This window comes from Chlorocebus sabaeus, chromosome 11, assembly GCF_047675955.1.
Source record: "Chlorocebus sabaeus isolate Y175 chromosome 11, mChlSab1.0.hap1, whole genome shotgun sequence".
Taxonomy (NCBI): domain Eukaryota; kingdom Metazoa; phylum Chordata; class Mammalia; order Primates; family Cercopithecidae; genus Chlorocebus; species Chlorocebus sabaeus.
Window position 1 is genome coordinate 53,808,800 of NC_132914.1, and position 18,687 is coordinate 53,827,486.

The 18,687-nt window shown below is 47.3% G+C and overlaps 2 protein-coding genes across 4 annotated transcripts in view; one reads left to right on the forward strand and one right to left on the reverse strand.

Moving 5' to 3' along the window:
- The first annotated feature begins 3,130 nt into the window (after positions 1–3,130).
- On the forward strand, positions 3,131–7,204 carry COQ10A (coenzyme Q10A). 2 transcript variants are annotated; one of them, XM_008003648.3, is made up of 5 exons: positions 3,131–3,503; positions 4,029–4,175; positions 5,290–5,482; positions 5,681–5,782; positions 6,388–7,204. In XM_008003648.3, exons 1-5 carry the CDS (start codon positions 3,367–3,369, stop codon positions 6,553–6,555), a joined length of 747 nt encoding a protein of 248 aa, XP_008001839.1. In that variant the 5' UTR covers positions 3,131–3,366; the 3' UTR covers positions 6,556–7,204. The 2 variants fall into 2 exon arrangements, with proteins under 2 accessions (XP_008001839.1, XP_008001841.1); XM_008003650.2 differs by lacking the exon at positions 3,131–3,503 and adding an exon at positions 3,507–3,690.
- A 740-nt stretch (positions 7,205–7,944) lies between these two features.
- Positions 7,945–18,687, reverse strand: part of CS (citrate synthase) — a 31,117-nt gene continuing 20,374 nt past the window's right edge. For both annotated transcript variants that reach the window (XM_008003645.3, XM_008003644.3), the window contains 5 exons: positions 12,578–12,777; positions 11,586–11,715; positions 11,361–11,462; positions 10,168–10,377; positions 7,945–9,506 (listed from right to left, as the gene is read on the reverse strand). In XM_008003645.3, the coding sequence (XP_008001836.1) occupies positions 9,336–9,506; positions 10,168–10,377; positions 11,361–11,462; positions 11,586–11,715; positions 12,578–12,777 (813 nt within the window). In that variant the 3' untranslated portion in view covers positions 7,945–9,335. The remainder of the gene's footprint in view (positions 9,507–10,167; positions 10,378–11,360; positions 11,463–11,585; positions 11,716–12,577; positions 12,778–18,687) is intronic.

Below are 18,687 nucleotides of genomic sequence, written 5' to 3' on the forward strand. Positions count from 1 at the left end.
CCACCTCCGGGGTTCAAGCAATTATCCTACCTCAGCCTCCCAAGTAGCTGGGATTACAGGCATGTGCCACCATGCCCGGCTAATTTTGTATTTTTAGTAGAGACGGGGTTTCTCCATATTGGTCAGGCTGGTCTTGAACTCCCAACCTCAGGTGATTCAACTGTTTGGCCTCCCAAAATGCTGGAATTGCAGGTGTTAGCCACCTTGCCTGGCCTTTTGTTTTTTCTTTCTTTTTTTTTTTTCTTTTTTTTTTTTGAGATAGAGTCTCCATCTGTCACCCAGGTTGGAGTGCAGTGGCATGATCTCCACTCACTGCAACCTCTGCCTCCTGGGCTCAAGTGATTCTCTGCCACAGCCTCCTGAGTAGCTGGGACTATAGGTGCGCACCACCACACCTGGCTTTGTTTTTTTTTTTTTTGTATTTTTTGTAGAAATGGGGTTTTGCCACATTGGCCAGGATGGTTTTGATCTCCTGACCTCATGATCCGCCCGCCTCGGCCTCCCAAAGTGCTGGGATTACAGGCCTGAGCCACCGTGCCAGGCCCAAGAACCACCCTCTTTCTAGACCAGATGTCTGTTCCACATTAATTAGAATAGCATTGCAACACAGTCTTTTTTTTTTTTTTTTTTTTTTTGAGACAGTGTCTCACTCCCATCACACAAACTGGAGTGCAGTGGTGCAATCATGGCTCACTGCAGCCTCAACCTCCTAGGCCCAGGTGATCCAACTCAGACTCCCAAGTAGCTGGGATTACAGGCATGTACCACCATGCCTGGCTAATATTTTTTTGTATTTTTTGTAGAGACAAGGTTTCGCCATATTGCCCAGACTGGTCTCAAACTCCTGGGCTCAGGTGATCCACCCACCTTTGCCTCCCAAAGTGCTGGGATTACAGGTATGAGCCACCATGCCTGGCTGCAACACAGTCTTATTTACTTTATCCCCTGTCCCTCCGCATAAGCACCACACAAAACACTTCTCAGGGAAAGCTTTCCTGAAAGTGGAGAGCTTGACTGAAGATTTAGCAAGCAAGCAGAGGAAAGGTTTGTACTGTAATAGCATGAATTTCTTGAAATTCAACAGCAGGCACCACCATTCTTTTGCACCCACCTAATTCTAGTCTCTCTTTTGTTTTTGGAGAAACAAGGGTCTCTATGTTGCCCAGGCTGGTCTTGGACTCCTGGCCTCAAGGGATCCTCCCACCTCAGCCTCCCGAAGTGCTGGGATTACAGGCATGAGCCACTGTACCTAGCCCAATCTCTTTCTAATCGTTGATTTCTTTCTTCCTCTCCTTTTTTCTTTTATTCACCTGACTTTTATCAAGAGCATTTTTTCTCTTTCTTTTCTCTTCCCCTCCCCTCCCCTCCCCTCCCCTCCCTCCCTCCCTCTCTCTCTCTCTCTCTCTCTCTCTCTCTCTCTCTCTTTCTTTCTCTCATGGAGTCTTGCTTTGTTGCTCAGGCTGGAGTGCAGTGGCACAATCTCAGCTCACTCCAACTTCCGCCTCCTGGGTTCAAACAATTCTCCTGCCCAACCTCCCGAGTAGCTGAGATTAGAAGCGCTTGCCACCATGCTTGGCTAATTTTTGTATTTTTAGTAGAGATAAGGTCTCACTATGTTGACCAGGCTGGTCTCGAACTCCTGACCTCAAGTGATCTGCCTGCTTCAGCCTCCCAAAGTGCTGGGATTACAGGAGTGAGCCACCGTGCTCACCCAAGAGTACTTTTTTTTCTTCTTGAATCATGAAAAGCAGTATAGTGATATTTACTTGCCTGGGTTTCTGTCCATGAGGTCTCACTCTTCATCAAATGCACACTTTTCAGACAAAGATGGTTCTCTGTCCTAAGAATATCTGGTTCTTCCTACCTTGACTTCTTTCTATAAATATTAAAGGTGAAAACTATGCAGCCTTAGCTCAGAGCTTGGAATGTTAATCTCCTTTCCCAAAAATGTAGTACACAGCACTAACCACTTGTGGACGCTACAAAGATGAACAGTGCTTCTAACTATAAACAAGGCCGAATATGATAAAGGCTCTGTGATGGTTAATAGTGAGTGTCAACTTGATTGGTTTGAAGGATGCAAAGTGTTGTTCCTGGGTGTCTATGACAGTGTTGCCAAAGGAGATTAACATTTAAGTCAGTGGACTGGAAGAAGCTGACCCAGTCTCAATGGTGGGCACCATCCAAGCCGCTGCCAGCAACGCTAGAAAAAGTAGGCAGGGCTGGGCACGGTGGCTCACACCTGTAATCCCAGCACTTTGGGAAGTTGAGGCGGGTGGATCACCTGAGGTCAGGAGTTCAAGACCAGCCTGGCCAACATGGCAAAACCCCATCTCTACTAAAAATACAAAAATCAGCTGGGCATGGCGGCGCATGCTTGTAATCCCAGGTACTGGGGCGGGGGCAAGGTAGGGGTAGGTGGTGAGGCACGAGGATCGCTTGAACCTGGGAGGTGGAGGTTGCAGTAAGCCGTGATCGTGCCACTGCACTCCAGCCTGGGCAAAAGAGCGAGACTGCGTCTCAAATAAATATGTAAATAAAAGTAAAAGTAGGGGGAAGAAGCTGACTTGCTGACTCTTCCGGCCTTCATCTTTCTCCCGTGCCGGATGCTTCCTGCCCTCGAACATCAGACTCCAAGTTCTTCAGCTTTTGGACTCTTGGACTTACACCAATGGTTTGCCAGGGGCTCTCAGGGCTTTGGCCACAGACTGAAAGCTGCACTGCCAGCTTCCCTGCTTTTGAGGTTTTAGGACTTGGACTGATCCACCACTGGCTTCTTTGGTCCTCAACTTGCAGACGGCCTAATGTGAGACTTTACCTTGTGATCCTGAGGCAATTCTCCTTAATAAACTCCCTTTCATATATACATTTATCCTATTCATTCTGCCCCCCTAGAGAACCTAAGGCTCTAAGAGCGGCGTTCAGAGGATCTACAGATATCTGCTGTAGACACGCCCACGAAGTCGTCTCTGTGCCTACGTATCGGGTCCTGTGACCACAGGCGACCTCAGTCCCCTGAACCATCTTTGCACTTCTCAAACGCACACCCCAGCGCCCTTTCTCGCCAGAGGTATGAACTACATCTCCCGACAGGCGGCGTTGTCCCCTTCCTTCCTCTCCCAGGCCCGAGCCATGGCAACAGCGTGACGTGGGGGTACCGAGAGCTGCGGTAGCAGCGATCCCGGCTTCAGTTCTAGCCTACCCGGCAGCCTACACGGGAGCAAGGCGAGAGGTGCTGCCGCCTCCCGTCGCCCCTGCGCTCGGAGGCCCCCAACCAGCCCGGCGGCTGCCTCTTGCTGCTCCTTCTTTGGAGTGAGGAGGGCGCAGCCGGTGTCAGAATTTAGAGGGGCGGGCAGGGTCGCGCGCATGGCCTGGGCGGGCTCGCGGCGGGTCCCGGTTGGGACGCGCGCAGCAGCCGAGCGCTGCTGCCGGCTCTCCCTCCGCCCGGGCACGCGCCCGGCCCCGCCCCCAGGCCCTCTGCCACCGCCGCCGCGACCAATGAGGTGAGAGGGAGGCGCGGGCGATCGCTGCTGAGGGCAGCGGGTCGCTGCGGACCCCGGGGTTCCGCGGTGGAGGGGTGCTATACTGGGATGCAGGCGCAGCGGGGACTGGCAGCAATGATGCCCTGGGAGCTAATGTAGAGCTTTGGAGAATGCTTTTGCAAGTTGTACGAGAAGGGAAGTCCTCGGGGTGAGTGTCTAACCTCTTCTTGGCCCTTGCGGGCGCCCTGGGTTCCCCGGGGACAGTGATGCTTCCTTAGAGTCTTAGCTTTCAGCAGTAGCGTAGGCCCAGTCAAAAGCAACTAGCACTTCCCACACACCCCGCCCCCAGCTCTGTCCTTAGCTGCCCTCGACCTTTTGCACTCGTGACTCCCTGGCCAGAGAGAGCCTAGCGGGCTGCAGCAGGTGCTGGGGGGAAAGCTTGTCTGGACGACTTTTGTCTGGGATGCACTATTCTTCCCCTTCACCTAGAACTGATAGAGGATTACAAAGAACTATAAGGTTGGCTCCTCTTTCCTTTGGTCTTAGGTTTCTGACCTCCTGCAGCCTCCTCTTGCCTCGGGCTGCCCAGATCTTGGCGGCTGAGGCTGGCTTACCGTGGAGCCGTTCCTTCATGGGATTTGCTGCCCCCTTCACCAACAAGCGAAAGGCTTACTCGGAGCGTAGAATCATGGGGTAAGCATTCTCTGCCCTGCATCCTTCCACTTCCCCTTTCCCTCCAAATAACCATGTCCAGGCAAGAATGTCAGGGTATCATCAGTGGGCAAGATTCATCTCTAGCCATCCCCCTCCCCAGCTACAATACTGACCCTCAATCCTCCTCTGCCACCCTCCTGACCTTAATTTCTCCCTTCTTGGTTGCTGTGCATGTGCTTAAGTGAAATGAGACTAGGGTTGGACTATACTTTAAGACAACAGGGCGTAGCTGGGTGCGGTGGCTCACATCTGTAATCCCAGCACTTTGGGAGGCTGAGGTGGCCAATTGTTTGAGATCAGGAGTTCGAGACCAGCCTGGCCAACATTGTGAAACCCTGTCTCCACTGAAATAAAAAATATAAAAATCAGCCCGGCACGGTGGTGGGTGCCTGTAATCCCAGCTACTTGGGAGGCTGAGGCAGGAGAATCGCTTGAACCTGGGAGGCAGAGGTTGCAGTGAGCTGAGATTGTACCACTGCACTCCAGCCTGGGCGACAGAGCAAGACTGTCTCAAAAAACAAAACAAACAAAAAACAGGGTGTTTTCTGGTGACCATTTAAGAAAAATTTTTATGGGTACATAGTATGTGTAAATATTTGCAGCGTAACCTTTTAAATATATTTTGAGCATAATAGCTAACTTATCAAGCACTTGCTACATGCTAGCAGCTTGACTTAGATATTTTACATAGATTTTTCTCATTTAATCCTCACAACAAACCTATAAATCAGGTGAGAAAATGGAGACACAGGTAATTTACCTAAGGCTACATTGTTAAAAAATTGTTAAGAGTTGGGATCTGATCCTTGTGTGATCACCAGTAAAATTGACAGCCTCTCTGTTCTCCCTAGATGGTCCCTCTTAAAATCAAAATAATGAATGCAAAAGCATTCTGTAAACTGCAAAATATAAGGTAACGATATCATAAGGATTTGCACATTTGCTTTTGGGAAGTTATTCATCCAGGCTTATTTGGGATCTCTAGTTCCTGAAGGTGCATGGTTAGTGGGCAAAAGTATGAATTAGGGGCCTACAGCAAGGAGGAACCTGACCCAGCTGGCAGCTCCTTGGCCTGTGATTCTTCTTCTCCTAGGTACTCAATGCAGGAGATGTATGAAGTGGTGTCCAATGTCCAGGAGTATCGTGAGTTTGTGCCCTGGTGTAAGAAGTCTCTAGTGGTATCCAGCCGTAAGGGTCACTTGAAAGCCCAGCTGGAGGTTGGCTTTCCACCTGTCATGGAACGTTACACCTCTGCAGTTTCGATGGTCAAACCTCACATGGTCAAGGTGAGGCCTGTATGAGAGGGATGGACTGGATTTTTTCTTTTTAGTAGTTTCATATTAAAGTGCTATTTTGGCCTTCCTTGTGATTTTATCTCCATGTGTCAAGTATTTCCCTAATATCAGAAAGAAGGAAAATGGCTTTCCTTTATATTGTATCCTATACTTAGTAATGTTATTTAACTACCTGTTATCCTATTCTAGGCTGTTTGTACTGATGGCAAGCTCTTCAACCACTTAGAGACCATTTGGCGATTCAGCCCTGGTATTCCTGCCTATCCTCGAACCTGCACTGTGGACTTTTCGGTGAGTCAGGAGGTTGTGTAGCAGAGGACTAGGACTGGGTATGGGGAAGGGCTGGGGTACTGTGACAGGGTTATTTATCTATTTGAGATGAAGTCTTGCTCTGTCGCCCAGGCTGGAGCGCAATGGCACGATCTCGGCTCACTGCAACCTCCACCTCCCGGGTTCAAGCGATTTTACTGCCTCAGCCTCTCAAGTAGCTGAGACTACAGGCGCCTGCCACCAAGCCCAACTAAGTTTTGTATTTTTAATAGAGACAAGGTTTCACCATTTTGGCCAGGCTGCTCTCGAACTCCTGGCCTCAGGTGATCCGTCCGCCTTGGCCTCCCAAAGTGCTGGGATTACAGGCGTGAGCCACCACACCAACCTGACAGTGTTATTCTTTTAAGTATAGCTAGCATTTCCCAAGTTAGTTAGTTTCCACAGGTCTCAGCTTGTGTCAGACTTGTATTCTGTGCTCAGTCCCAAGTTAGGGCTCTTAAGGGGATCCAACGAACTAGATGGAGAGGGGGAGAAAAGGCCCTGAGGAACAGTAACCCCCGTTGCATTTGGCCAGGGACTATCCAACATTGTCTGGAAGTTTCTGACTGTCTCTTACCCGTTCCCAGATTTCCTTTGAATTTCGTTCTCTGCTGCACTCCCAGCTGGCCACCATGTTTTTTGATGAGGTTGTCAAACAGAATGTTGCTGCCTTTGAGCGTCGGGCAGCCACCAAGTTTGGTCCAGAAACAGCCATCCCCCGTGAACTGATGTTCCATGAGGTGCACCAGACTTGAGGCACGGGATTGTTCCCTGACCTCCCTTCTACCCCACTTCCCTTCGCAATTCTCTTATTTATTTGGTTTGGCTCCTGCTCCAATTTGAAAGGAGTCTGTGTTCGTAATACTGTTTCTCCTCTCAATTCCCCAGAAATTGGGTTCTATGCTGGCTGGAAATGTTAGGGGAAAGAGAAGGCAAAGGATGTGGAAATGAGAGGTGCTTAGGAAAGGGTCAGGCCCATCAGAGGAGCACCATATGCCTGCAGCCTTTTCACTACGAATTAGAATAAGGACTATGTGGTTGTCTCTGGGCCTTATCAAGACACCTTAGTGTCTGACCAGGGGAAGATAGTAACTTTTCTAAGGATTGAATAAATTGAGCTTTTCTTCTGGCACAGAGGTACTGAGTGGTAAGTAACTTTTACCCTGCCTGAGATTCCTCAGGAGAAAAGGCAACCTGCCTCCGGCCTGAGATACATAAAGCCTCATTTTAAGACTGTAAGTCCATGCTGCCTGGCTACTAGAGAGCAAGGGGCTTTCTTACCACCAGTGCTGAGGAGAAAAGTACTGAACGGAAACGGAGTTGTCTTTGTACTCTTGAGTTGTACCTTATTCTTCCACTTGGCCTGAGTTTTTATAAAATTTCAATAAATTGTAACAGTGTGAATTTGGCTTTATTATATTGTTTCTTGGGGCAATAATGTAGATATAATAGAGTAGAAGGAAGTTATGGCTTCTTTTCCTGGGGGAGTGAAGGTGTAAGAAGGCCTCTTGGACACAGTGTCCCTGCTAACTATAGTAGCACATTCTACAAGCCAGGACCTAGTACCCACCCCCTTGCCTATTTATAGACTTTTTCAGAAGGTCAGTTGCAGCAGGGATCTCAGGACAGAATCATCTGGTCTCGGACCTCCCATATATGTGATGCCCTCAGGACCACCTCTTGTTATTTTTGGGACCTCCTTCAGGGAAGCTGTAAAGAACAGGCACGCCAAGAAGTACCAGAGCCCTCTAGTGGCTCTGGTCCTGAGGTAGCAGTACTAGCCCATTCGTCCATGGTACAGTTTGTTCCTTTCTCAGTGGGCTAGACCAGTTCTTGGATTAGTCACATAAGCAATTAAGAGTCTCAGCTATAGCCCTTGAGTATGTTACCTTAGACAAAATTAGCAAAGTTAGGGGCTAAACATCAAGGACTTCCTAACCTTGAGGAAGGACAGAAACCTCCTTTGGAAATCTCTCAGGGAGGCTTTCCTCTGGTTAAGGTAAAAGAAAGTCAAACCTGCCTAAAGATAAATGGATACAGATTACTTTACTTATAACCCACTAAGTTCAGGATCTTGCTAGCTAGATTCTTTACCTCATAATAAAGATTCTTTCTTCCAGGCCTTATTTAATAGTAGGCTCAAGCATTGTTAATAAAAACATTTATTTTGCATTTTATACAGAACAACCTGAAGTCTGCATCATGACTTGACATTTACCCAGGGGTTTACAGTGTGTCCAACTCAACAGTGTGGTTCTGGGACTGGGTATCCACACAAACACAGGCAGGAGTTTGGAGGAAAGATGGGGGCACAGCAGGAGTGTATCTCAATCCTTTCTCAAAGAAGAGGAAGTAGAGCATTCTGAGTTGCTGAAAACCTGTGCAAATGGGGCTTCTAAAACAAACATTGTACTGTGAGCTCTCAGGGAAAGGGAGGAAAAGGATACTGATAAATAAGGAGGCATTTTCTTGAGGCAGGGGACGAGGAGGGAGGTTTACTATTTTTAATGCCCTCAGCCCCAGTACCTGATAATCAGAGGAGACCATGTCCAATCTTGAATCAATTCTCTGTTCAAAAAGAGGTGCTAATACCCTAGGGACAAGACCCTGAAAATATCATGCTGGTCATTCCTGAGTCCCTGTTCTATGCCCCACAGCATGTTAAAAGATGGGGGTTGGTGGCGGGTGGGGAGATCAGAGGATAGTGGCTTGTATTCTATGGAAGTAAAAAACTTAGTTCACATTAAGCACTGATAAAACCCAATGACTGGGCCCACAGATCTGAGAGGTCTCTAGCAGGGACCAAGAGGAGTGGTCCAGAACATCCTCAGCCTGAGGTGCAAGGTGTAGAAAGTCTGGGAGGAGGAGGTGAGTATTAAAGTAATGGGAAACAGAACACTCCCAGACCTTAATTGGATAGTTTTTTAAAAAAGAAATCAAACATTGGGTGCCAGTCACAACAAATGCCATGCCTTTATGGTCACTTGGTAGTATAAAAAAATTGCCAAAGCATGTCCAGCTAACCAACAGGTCTTGCTAGAAAGTGTTTGTGTATATGGGAGAGTGCCAAGGGGCTTGGTACAGCTGACTACCCAACACGATTCCTATGGAAACAGAAGGGGCAGAGTCCTGGTTTGCTGGCTTATTGAGGGCTTGGCAGAGAAGAAGCTAAAGCTCCCAAGTGACTGCAGGTTCTCTGCAACTGGCTTTGACCCATGGAAACAGGAGGCAAATTCTCACTCTAGAGATAGTGAGGGGGCCAAACCTACTCATACCACAGGCATTAGTCCTCGTCATCCTCCAGGACCACCCCTGTGATGGGCAACTCATACAAGGCAGGGGAAGGGAGCTGATTAGGGAAGAAGGGATCATTTTTCATCTTTTAAAGTCTTAATTTATATTTTAACCTCAAACATATTATCAGTGCCTCAGATATAATTTAATCTTATGTCTTTAAAGGCCCCCTGAAACAAAAGTATACTTTTTATTTAGGCTTCCTCACTTTCTGGTAGTCACTTTCCCCCAGTCTCCAGTTTTACCCTGACTTAGAGTCCACAAACTTCATCAGACCCTCTGTACTCATGGACTTGGGCCTTTCTAGAGGGAAGCCTAAGGCTCGGCTCCAGATGAGCTGTGCCAGTACACCCAATGCTCGTGACACCCCAAACAGGACCGTGTAGTAATTCATCTCCGTCATGCCATAATACTGTAAGGTAGAAGAGAAAAAGGGTTTAAGGCAGAGGCAGAGGCAGTGGCATGTACAAGTCCTGGGTGATAGAAACCTTAAAAGCTCAATTTTCTGTTTTTCTCCAAGGACTTAGCCCAGTCAACCTTAAATAGAAATGACATGAGAAAAGTATAGCAATTGGGATTCTGAAAACAGAGCAGGCCGGGCGCGGTGGCTCAAGCCTGTAATCCCAGCACTTTGGGAGGCCGAGACGGGCGGATCACGAGGTCAGGAGATCAAGACCATCCTGGCTAACATGGTGAAACGCCGTCTCTACTAAAAATACAAAAAACTAGCCGGGCGAGGTGGCGGGCGCCTGTAGTCCCAGCTACGTGGGAGGCTGAGGCAGGAGAATGGTGTGAACCTGGGAGGCGGAGCTTGCAGTGAGCTGAGATCTGGCCACTGCACTCTAGCCTGGGTGACAAAGCGAGACTCCGTCTCAAAAAAAAAAAAAAAAAAAAAAAAAAAAAAAAAAAGAGAACAGAGCAACCCCAACCCTCGACCCTGTCATAGTCAACTTTATCAAAATGCTCTGTGAAGGAAGTCCTTGCTCTGACTAGGAGTTAACTGACTTTGTTCATGGCAGATAACAATAGGGTTTGGTACAAATTAGAGGGAAAAGAGAGAAAGGAGGACTTACCTGGAGCAGCACCCCACTGTGAGCATCTACATTGGGCCAAGGATTCTTGGCTTTACCCTGCTCTAAGAGGACATTGGGTACAATCTTGTATAGCTGAGCAACCAACTTAAACATGGGGTCATTAGGCAGGTGTTTCAGAGCAAACTCTCGCTGACAGGTATATCGTGGATCAGTCTTCCTCAGTACCGCATGGCCATAGCCTGGAACAACCTGTAAAGAGTGGGGAAAAAAGATAGTATTCTCAGTAGAAATTCTTTTATTTTTTGAGACAGGATCTCACTCCTCTGTCACCCAGGCTGAAGTGCAATGGCATGATCACATCTCACGACAGCCTCGACCTCCCATGCTCAGGCAATCCTCCCACTTCAGCCTCCAGAGCAGCTGGGACCGCAGGTGCACACCAACACACCTGGCTTTTTTTTTTTTTGGTAAAGATGGGGTCTGGCCGGGTGCGGTGGCTCACGCCTGTAATCCTAGCACTTTGGGAGGCTGAGGTGGGCAGATCACCTGAGGTTGGGAGTTCGAGACTAGCCTGACCAACTGACCAACTCGGAGAAACCCCATCTCTACTAAAAATACAAAATTAGCTGGGCATGGTGGTGCATGCCTGTAATCCCAGCTACGAGAGGGTGAGGCAGGAGAATCGCTTGAACCCGAGAGGCAGAGGTTGCAGTGAGCCAAGGTTGCACCACTGCACTCTAGCCTGGACAACAAGAGCGAGACTCTGTCTTAAAAAAAAAAAAAAAAAGATAGGGTCTATGTTGCTCAGGCTGGTCTCAAACTCCTGGGCTCAAGCGATTCACCCACCCTGGACTCCCAAAGTGCTGAGATTATAAGCGTGAGCCACCACACTCGACCTATTTAAAATCTTTTTTTAGAGACAGGGTCTTGCTATGTTGTCCTGGCTGAAGTGCAGTGGCTATTCACAGGAGTGATCTTAGCACACTTCAGACTTGAACTCCTGGCCTCAAGCAATCCTCTTGCCTCGGCCTCCCAAGTAGGCAGGACTACCGGTGCATGCCATTTTGCCCAACTAGAAATTCTGTTCTAAATTCTTCAAGGTAGATAAATGAAAAAAAAAAAAAAAAAAATCTCTAATTTAGGGACCTCTTTCATTCTTTTCTTCTTAATTCTTCCAAATTGCAGAACTTGGGTCTTGGTTTCTTTCCTAGTCGTTAAGCATCTCTGCTTACCCGTCCCGAGTTGAGTGTGTTCCAGATGTAGTCTCGTAACTTTTCATCTGACACATCTTTGCCAACTTCCTTCTGCAGCTGTGTTAGCCAGACAAGCACTTCCTATGGGTAAGGTTGGGAAAAAAGGGCATGTTAATACATATGCCAGGAGACAATGCCAAGATCAGAAACAAAGCATGGGGTAAGGAAAACATGTAGCAGGAAAATAAAAAAGAATAGTCTTACCTGATTTGCCAGTCCATGGAGAGGCCCTGCCAGCCCGTTCATGGCTGCTGCAAAGGACAGGTAAGGGTCTGAAAGGGCACTGCCCACCAAGTGGCTGGTATGGGCACTTACATTGCCACCCTCATGGTCACTGTGGGGAAGTAAGAAGGGAGAGCCAAGGGGAGAAAGAAGGGGCAGATTATGGAAACCTTGCTGTTCTCTTATTTGCCACTTACTAGCCTAGTTACAGGCTCATGCCAGCCTACAGCCAGTCAGTTACACCTAAGCTCTTGTAAAAGACATCCTAATCTTGGCCAGGTGCGGTGGTCCATGCCTATAATCCTAGCACTTTGGGAGGCCGAGGCGGGCAGATCAAGAGTTCAAGAGATCAAGACCATCCTGGCCAACATGGTGAAACCCCGTCTCTGCTAAAAATACAAAAATTAGCTGGGCATCGTGACACATACTTGTAGTCCCAACTACTTGGGAGGCTGAGGCAGGAGAATCACTTGAACCTGGAGGTGGAGGTTGCAGTGAGCCAAGATTGCGCCACTGCACTCGAACCTGGCGACAGAGCAAGATTCCACCTCAAAAACAACAACAACAACAAAAAACATCCTAATCTCATTACCAGCTTTTGTTCACTCATCCAGAGCTGGAGAGGTTACTGGCTGATGATGCCTGTATGCTCTGCTCCATGACTCCAACCTAAGTTTAATAGCAATGGCCTGAAGAGGGAGCTCCTGGAAAGCCGAAGGACTATCTAATGTGAGCAGCTAGTACCTTTTCCCAGCCAGAAGCACCATCTTATTCTCAGCATGGTTATGGTAATTTCTTTAGGCCTCCTGACCTTCCTTACTAGACCCTTTTCTTGCCTTGTATCATCCTTTATGCCACACTTCTGTCTTCTTGCTGCCTATCATCTGTTCTCAGAAGATGAGAACATAAAGGAGCTTTTAAAAAAATTTCCCAATTGAGGCTCCTAGCGGCTGTGGTTGCTGGGTCTAGCTTACCTGTGGATAGTGAGGTACAGGCGCATGAGCTCAGTGAACTGAGAATCAGTATAGCCTAACATGTTGGTGAAATTGTGGGACCAGTCCAGATTAGAGTCAATGGCCCCAATACCGCTGCCTTCTCTGTAGAGATTTCGGTAGATCTTTGCTGCAATACAAGGTAGCTTTGCGATTAAATCCATAGAGTCTTCATAAATCAACTGACAGAAGAGGAGCAAGATGGAGAAAAAAAAGGAATTATCAGCAAAGAAGAATTAGACAGGGATATTGTCTGTCCTCCATGAATTGGGGCTATTTGGGGTGATGGTCAGTTATATGATGGGTTGCTATATATTGAGTATGTCTGAAAGTAGAGAATAATCAACCATTTAATTGAATAACTATTATGACCCAGGCACTGAGTGATTTTAATACTATCTAGTGTACACTAAAACATTATTCCCAATGCTTACTACTACAAAGTATATATATAATGACTGCCGTTTTAAAGATGAGCAAACTAAGGCTCATAGTATTAGGTTAAATGCCAAAGTCAGGTTTGAACTCTGATATGGTTTTTTGAGATGGAGTTTCACTCTTGTTACCCGGGTTGGAGTGCAACGGCGCAATCTTAGCTCACTGCAACCTCCACCTCCCAAGTTCAAGTGATTCTCCTGCCTCAGCCTCCCGAGTAGCTGGGATTACAGGCATGTGCCACCACGCCCAGCTAATTTTGTATTTTTAGTAGAGACGGGGTTTCTCCATGTTGGTTAGGCTAGTCTAGAAACTCCTGAACTCAGGTGATCTGCCTCCCTTGGCCTCCCAAAGTGCTTGGATTACAGGTGTGAGCCACCATGCCTGGCCCTCTGGTATGTTTAATCATGATCTTTTTCACTACACCATGACTTTACATTCACTGTGTTAAGACACTAGGTTTTATAGCCAGGTATGGCGGCTCACGCCTATAATGCCAGCACTTTGGAAGCCTAAGGCTCGCAGATCACTTAAGGTCAGGAGTTCAAGACCAGCCTGGCCAACATGGTGAAACCCTGTCTCTTCTAAAAATACAAAATATGAGCCAGGTGTGGTACGGGCAGGCACCTATAATCCAGCTACTCCAGAGACTGAGGCAGGAGAATTGCTTGAACCCGGGAGGTGGAAGTTGCAGTGAGCCGAGATCGCGCCACTGCACTTCAGCCTGGACCACAGAGCGAGACTGTCTCAAAAAAAAAAAAAAAAGGCCAGGCACGGTGGCTCACGTCTGTAATCCCAGCACTTTGGGAGGCCAAGGCGAGCAGATTATGAGGTCAGGAGATCGAGACCATCCTGGCTAACACGGTGAAACCCCGTCTCTACTAAAAATATAAAAAATTAGCCGGGTATGTTGGCAGGTGCCTGCAGTCCCAGCTACTCGGGAGGCTGAGCCAGGAGAATGGCCTGAACCTGGGAGATGGAGCTTGCAGTGAGCAGAGATCGGGCCACTGCACTCCAGCCTGGGTGACAGAGCGAGACTCCATCTCAAAAGAAACAAAACAAAACAAAACAAAAAAACCACTAGGTTTTAATAATGAATTCTATATTCCATCTTTCAAAGAAAATTCACTGTATGTGCCAAGGATCAAACAGTGATATTCAATTGTTATTTAATAACAAAGGCTTCCTTTTATTTTTATTTTTTATTTTTTATTTTTTATTTTTTTTTTTGAGACGGAGTCTCGCTCTGTCGCCCAGGCTGGAGTGCAGTGGTCGGATCTCCGCTCACTGCAAGCTTCCGCCTCCCGGGTTCGCGCAATTCTCCTGCCTCAGCCTCCCGAGCAGCTGGGACTACAGGCGCCCGCCACCTCGCCCGGCTTATTTTTTTGTATTTTTAGTAGAGACGGGGTTTCACCGTGTTAGCCAGGATGGCCTTTTATTTTTTTTGGAGATGGAGTCTTGCTCTATCGCCCACGCTGGAGTGCAGTGGTGTGATCCTGGCTCACCACAACCTCCACTTCGCGGGTTCAAGCGATTCTCCTGCCTCAGCCTCCTGAGTAGCTGGGATTACAGGATGTGCCACTATGCCCGGCTTAATTTTGCATTTTTAGTAGAGGGGGGTTTCACCATGTTGGTCAGGCTAGTCTCACACTCCTGACCTCAGGTGATCTGCCCGCCTTGGCCCCTCAAAGTTCTGGGATTACAGGCGCGAGCCACCACGCCCCGCGAGGCTTCCATTCTTTAAGCACTTACTATGCAACAGGTACTGTGCTAGTTGTATTATTTGCAGTATTACCTTTTCTGTTCTTACAATAATCCTGTAAGGTTACATATACCTCTTTTTATAGATGAGGAAATTGGGGCTTAGCTAAGTTACCTTGTACAAGGTCACCCACGTAGCCAAGAAGCATTACCTAGCTTATATTATTAACTCATATCACATTTAGTTTTTGAGATGGAGTCCTGCCCTGTCGCCCAGGCTGGAGTCCAATGGCACGATTTCAGCTCACTGTAACCTTCACCTCCTGGGTTCAAGCAATTCTTGTGCCTTGGCCTTCTGAGTAGCTGGGATTACAGGTGTGCGCCACCATGCCTGGCTAATTTTTTGTATCTTTAGTAGAGACAGGGTTTCACCATATTGGTGAGGCTGGTCTCGATCTCCTGACCTCAGGTGACCCACCGCACCCGGCCCATGCCACTTTTTAAAAAGTTGATAAACAGGCCAAGCACGGTGGCTCATGCCTGTAATCCCAGAACTTTGGGAGGCTGAGGCGTGCGGATCACGAGGTCAACAGATCGAGATCATCTTGGCCAACAAGGCAAAACCCTGTGTCTACTAAAAATACAAAAATTAGCTGGGCGTGGTGGTGTGCACCTGCAGTCCTAGCTACTCAGGAGGCCAAGGCAGGAAAATTGCTTGAACCCAGGAGGCGGAGGTTGCAGTATCCCGAGGTCACCGAGGTCATGCCACTGCACTGCAGCCTGAGCGACAGAGTGAGACTCTGTCTCAAAAAAAAAAAAAAAAAAAAGAGGTTGGTAAATAAAAAGCATATATTTTTGGTTTGTTTTATTTTGAGACAAAGTCTTTTGAGACAGAGTCTCGCTCTGTCACCCAGGCTGGAGTGCAGTGGTGCTATGTTGGCTCACTGCAACCTCTGCCTCCCAGGTTCAAGCGATTCTCCCACCTCAGCTTCCCGAGTAGTTGGGATTACAGGTGTGCACCACCACGCCCAGCTAATTTTTGTATTTGTTTGTAGAGATGGGGTTTCACCATGTTGGCCAGGCTGGTCTTGAACTCCTGACCTCAAGTGATCTGCCTGCCTTGGTCTCCCAAAGTGCTGGAATTACAAGCATGAGTCTCCACGCCTGGCCTACTAGCAAAACTTGATCTGTCAGCTACTTCAAAAATTTGATTAAATTCAACAGCTTAAGGTTACTTCACAATTAAACAGCTGGTTGCACCAGAGCAATTAATCTCCTTGTTCTGAGTGACCTTAAGTCAATTAGAGGCCTAGAAACTAAACTCTTTCAACTCAAGAGATTATACTGTTCATCTAGAGTTAATGGAAATTATTACAGAAGAAATGTTCTGTGCAGAAGATTATTCTCTTAAGGTATATGTAAAAAAACTCCTTAAAAGCTCAAGAAGGCTGGGCGCCATGGCTCACTCCTATAATCCCAGCACTTTGGGAGGCTGAGGCAGGCAGATCACAAGGTCAGGAGTATCTCAACATAGATGAGGCCATATGCCTTATGCCTGGCCAACACAGTGAAACATAGTGAAACTCTGTCTCTACTAAAAATACAAAAATTAGGCCGGGCGCGGTGGCTCATGCCTGTAATCCCAGCACTTTGGGAGGTGAAGGTGGGTGGATCACAAGGTCAGGAGTTCAAGACCATCTTGGCTAACATGGTGAAACCCCAACTCTTCTAAAAATACAAAAAATTAGCCAGGCATGGTGACAGGCGCCTGTAGTCCCAGCTACTCGAGAGTCTGAGCAGAAGAATCACTTGAACCTGGGAGGCTGAGCTTGCAGTGAGCAGAGATCACGCCACTGCACTCCAGCCTGGGTGACAGAGCGAGACTCCATCTCAAAACAAAAAACAAAAAACAAAAAACAACCCACAAAAATTAGCCAGGCGTGGTAGTGCACGCCTGTAGTCCCAGCTACTGGGGAGGCTGAGGCTGAAGAATTGCTTGAACCCAGAAGGCAGAGGTTGTGGTGAGCTGAGATTGCGCCACTGCACTCCAGCCTGGGCAACAGAGTGAGACTCCATCTCAAGGCTCACACCTGTAATCCCACATCCCAGCATTTTGGGAAGAGGTGGGCGAATCACCTGAGTTCAGGAGTTCTAGACCAGCATAGCCAACATGGTGAAACACTGTCTCTACTAAAAACACAAAAATTAGCCAGGAGTGGGGGTGTGCACCTGTAATGCCAGCCAGGCATGGGGGTATGTGCCTGTAAGTCCTTGTTATTTGGGAGGCTGAGGCAGGAGGATCACTTGAGTCCAGGAGTTCGAGGTTACAGTGAGCTATGATCATGCCACTGCATCCTGGCCTGGGTGATTAGAGAGAGACCTATTTCTAAAAAACTAAAAATAAAAACAGCCAGGCGTGGTGACTCATGTGCCATTTCACTCCAGCCTGGGTGACAGAGCAAGACTCCATCTCAAAAAAATAAAATAAATAAATAAATAAATATAAAGAAAAAGAGGCCGGGCGCGGGGGCTCATGCCTGTAATCCCAGCACTTTGGGAGGCCGAGACCGGTGGATCACGGGGTCAGGAGATCGAGACCATCCTGGCTAACACGGTGAAACCCCGTCCCTACTAAAAATACATTTTAAAAAATGAGCCGGGCGTGGTGGTGGGCGCCTGTAGTCCCAGCTACACGGGAGGCTGAGGCAGGAGAATGGTGTGAACCCGGGAAGCGGAGCTTGCAGTGAGCTGAGATTGCGCCACTGCACTCCAGCCTGGACGACAGAGCCAGACTCCGTCTCAAAAAAAAAAAAAAAAAAAAAAAAAAAAAAAAAAAAATATATATATATATATATATATATATATATAAAGAAAAACAAAATGAAAAGCAAAATATTAAGATTATATGACCTTTGTACCTGCTAATGTGTGCAGGTACAAATATACACATTTACACCACCTAAAGCATTTATAAATAAGCCTTTATAAACAAATGCTTTAGGTGGTGTGAATGTGTATATTTTGCATCATTCTGATACCAACTCCCTAATGCCAACCAAGTTAATATCAATTTTAAATGCTGTCTTCCTCAACTGCAAATACAATTCTCTATACACAGTTGGTGCCGAATTAATATTGACCAACCAAATGAATCTAGATTTGCCAAGGACCCAAGGGAGTTGCATCAGAGTAGTGGATCGTGCTCTTCTGTGTCTTGCACCACAGTGAACTCTTTAGGGCCATCTTGGTGGCTGGCACCTCCTGGCCAAAAAGCATTTAATGTACCTGCTTTGTAAAAAGAAAATTTTCTGTTCCTATACTACCTATCTCCAAATAAGAAGCAAAAGAAAACGGTACATCCTCCTGTAAACCTAGCCAGATCAATTGTACTTTTACCCAGTGTTTCTGAGTTTGTGGGCTCCTAGAAGAGGATGGAATTATGTACTATGCAGTGGGATAAGAAACAATCTTTCCATACCCCAACCAGAGTTTTAAACTATTGACACTTCATTTTCAGAGAATAAAGCTCATTTGTTTCTGGATCTGGAGCCTATTCCAGGGATACTAACCACTCTCCCACCCCTCATGGATATCTTAGGTTGGCTAGCCGAGAACATGACTGATTGGCATTAATCCTCCTAGACTCCAGAGTTGGAAGTAATTGCTGTTCTCCCAACTTGTAAGATTTCTCAAAGTTTTCCGTATTTGAAGAAGATGGGCGAGGAAAGTGACCCTCTGGCGCTAGTGTTGAGACTGCTCTGTGAAACCTTCCTCAGGGACCCTGTAGTGAAGTCACATCCTTTTCTTTTCTTGTTTTTTCCTTTTTTATGTACAGATGGGATCTTGCTATGTTGCCCAGGCTGATCTCAAACCCCTGGCCTTAAGCAATCCTCCCACCTCAGCCTCATGAGTCACTGGGATTATAGGTGTGAGCCACCTACCTAGGTCTCTTTTCT

Excerpts from the sequence above, each read along its gene's own strand:
- COQ10A (XM_008003648.3), top strand. The coding sequence starts at position 3,367 with ATGGCCTGGGCGGGCTCGCGGCGGGTCCCGGTTGGGACGCGCGCAGCA. Across the intron at positions 4,176-5,289 it reads TCGGAGCGTAGAATCATGGG|GTACTCAATGCAGGAGATGT; the intron begins GTAAGCATTCTC and ends TTCTTCTCCTAG. Across the intron at positions 5,483-5,680 it reads TCAAACCTCACATGGTCAAG|GCTGTTTGTACTGATGGCAA; the intron begins GTGAGGCCTGTA and ends ATCCTATTCTAG.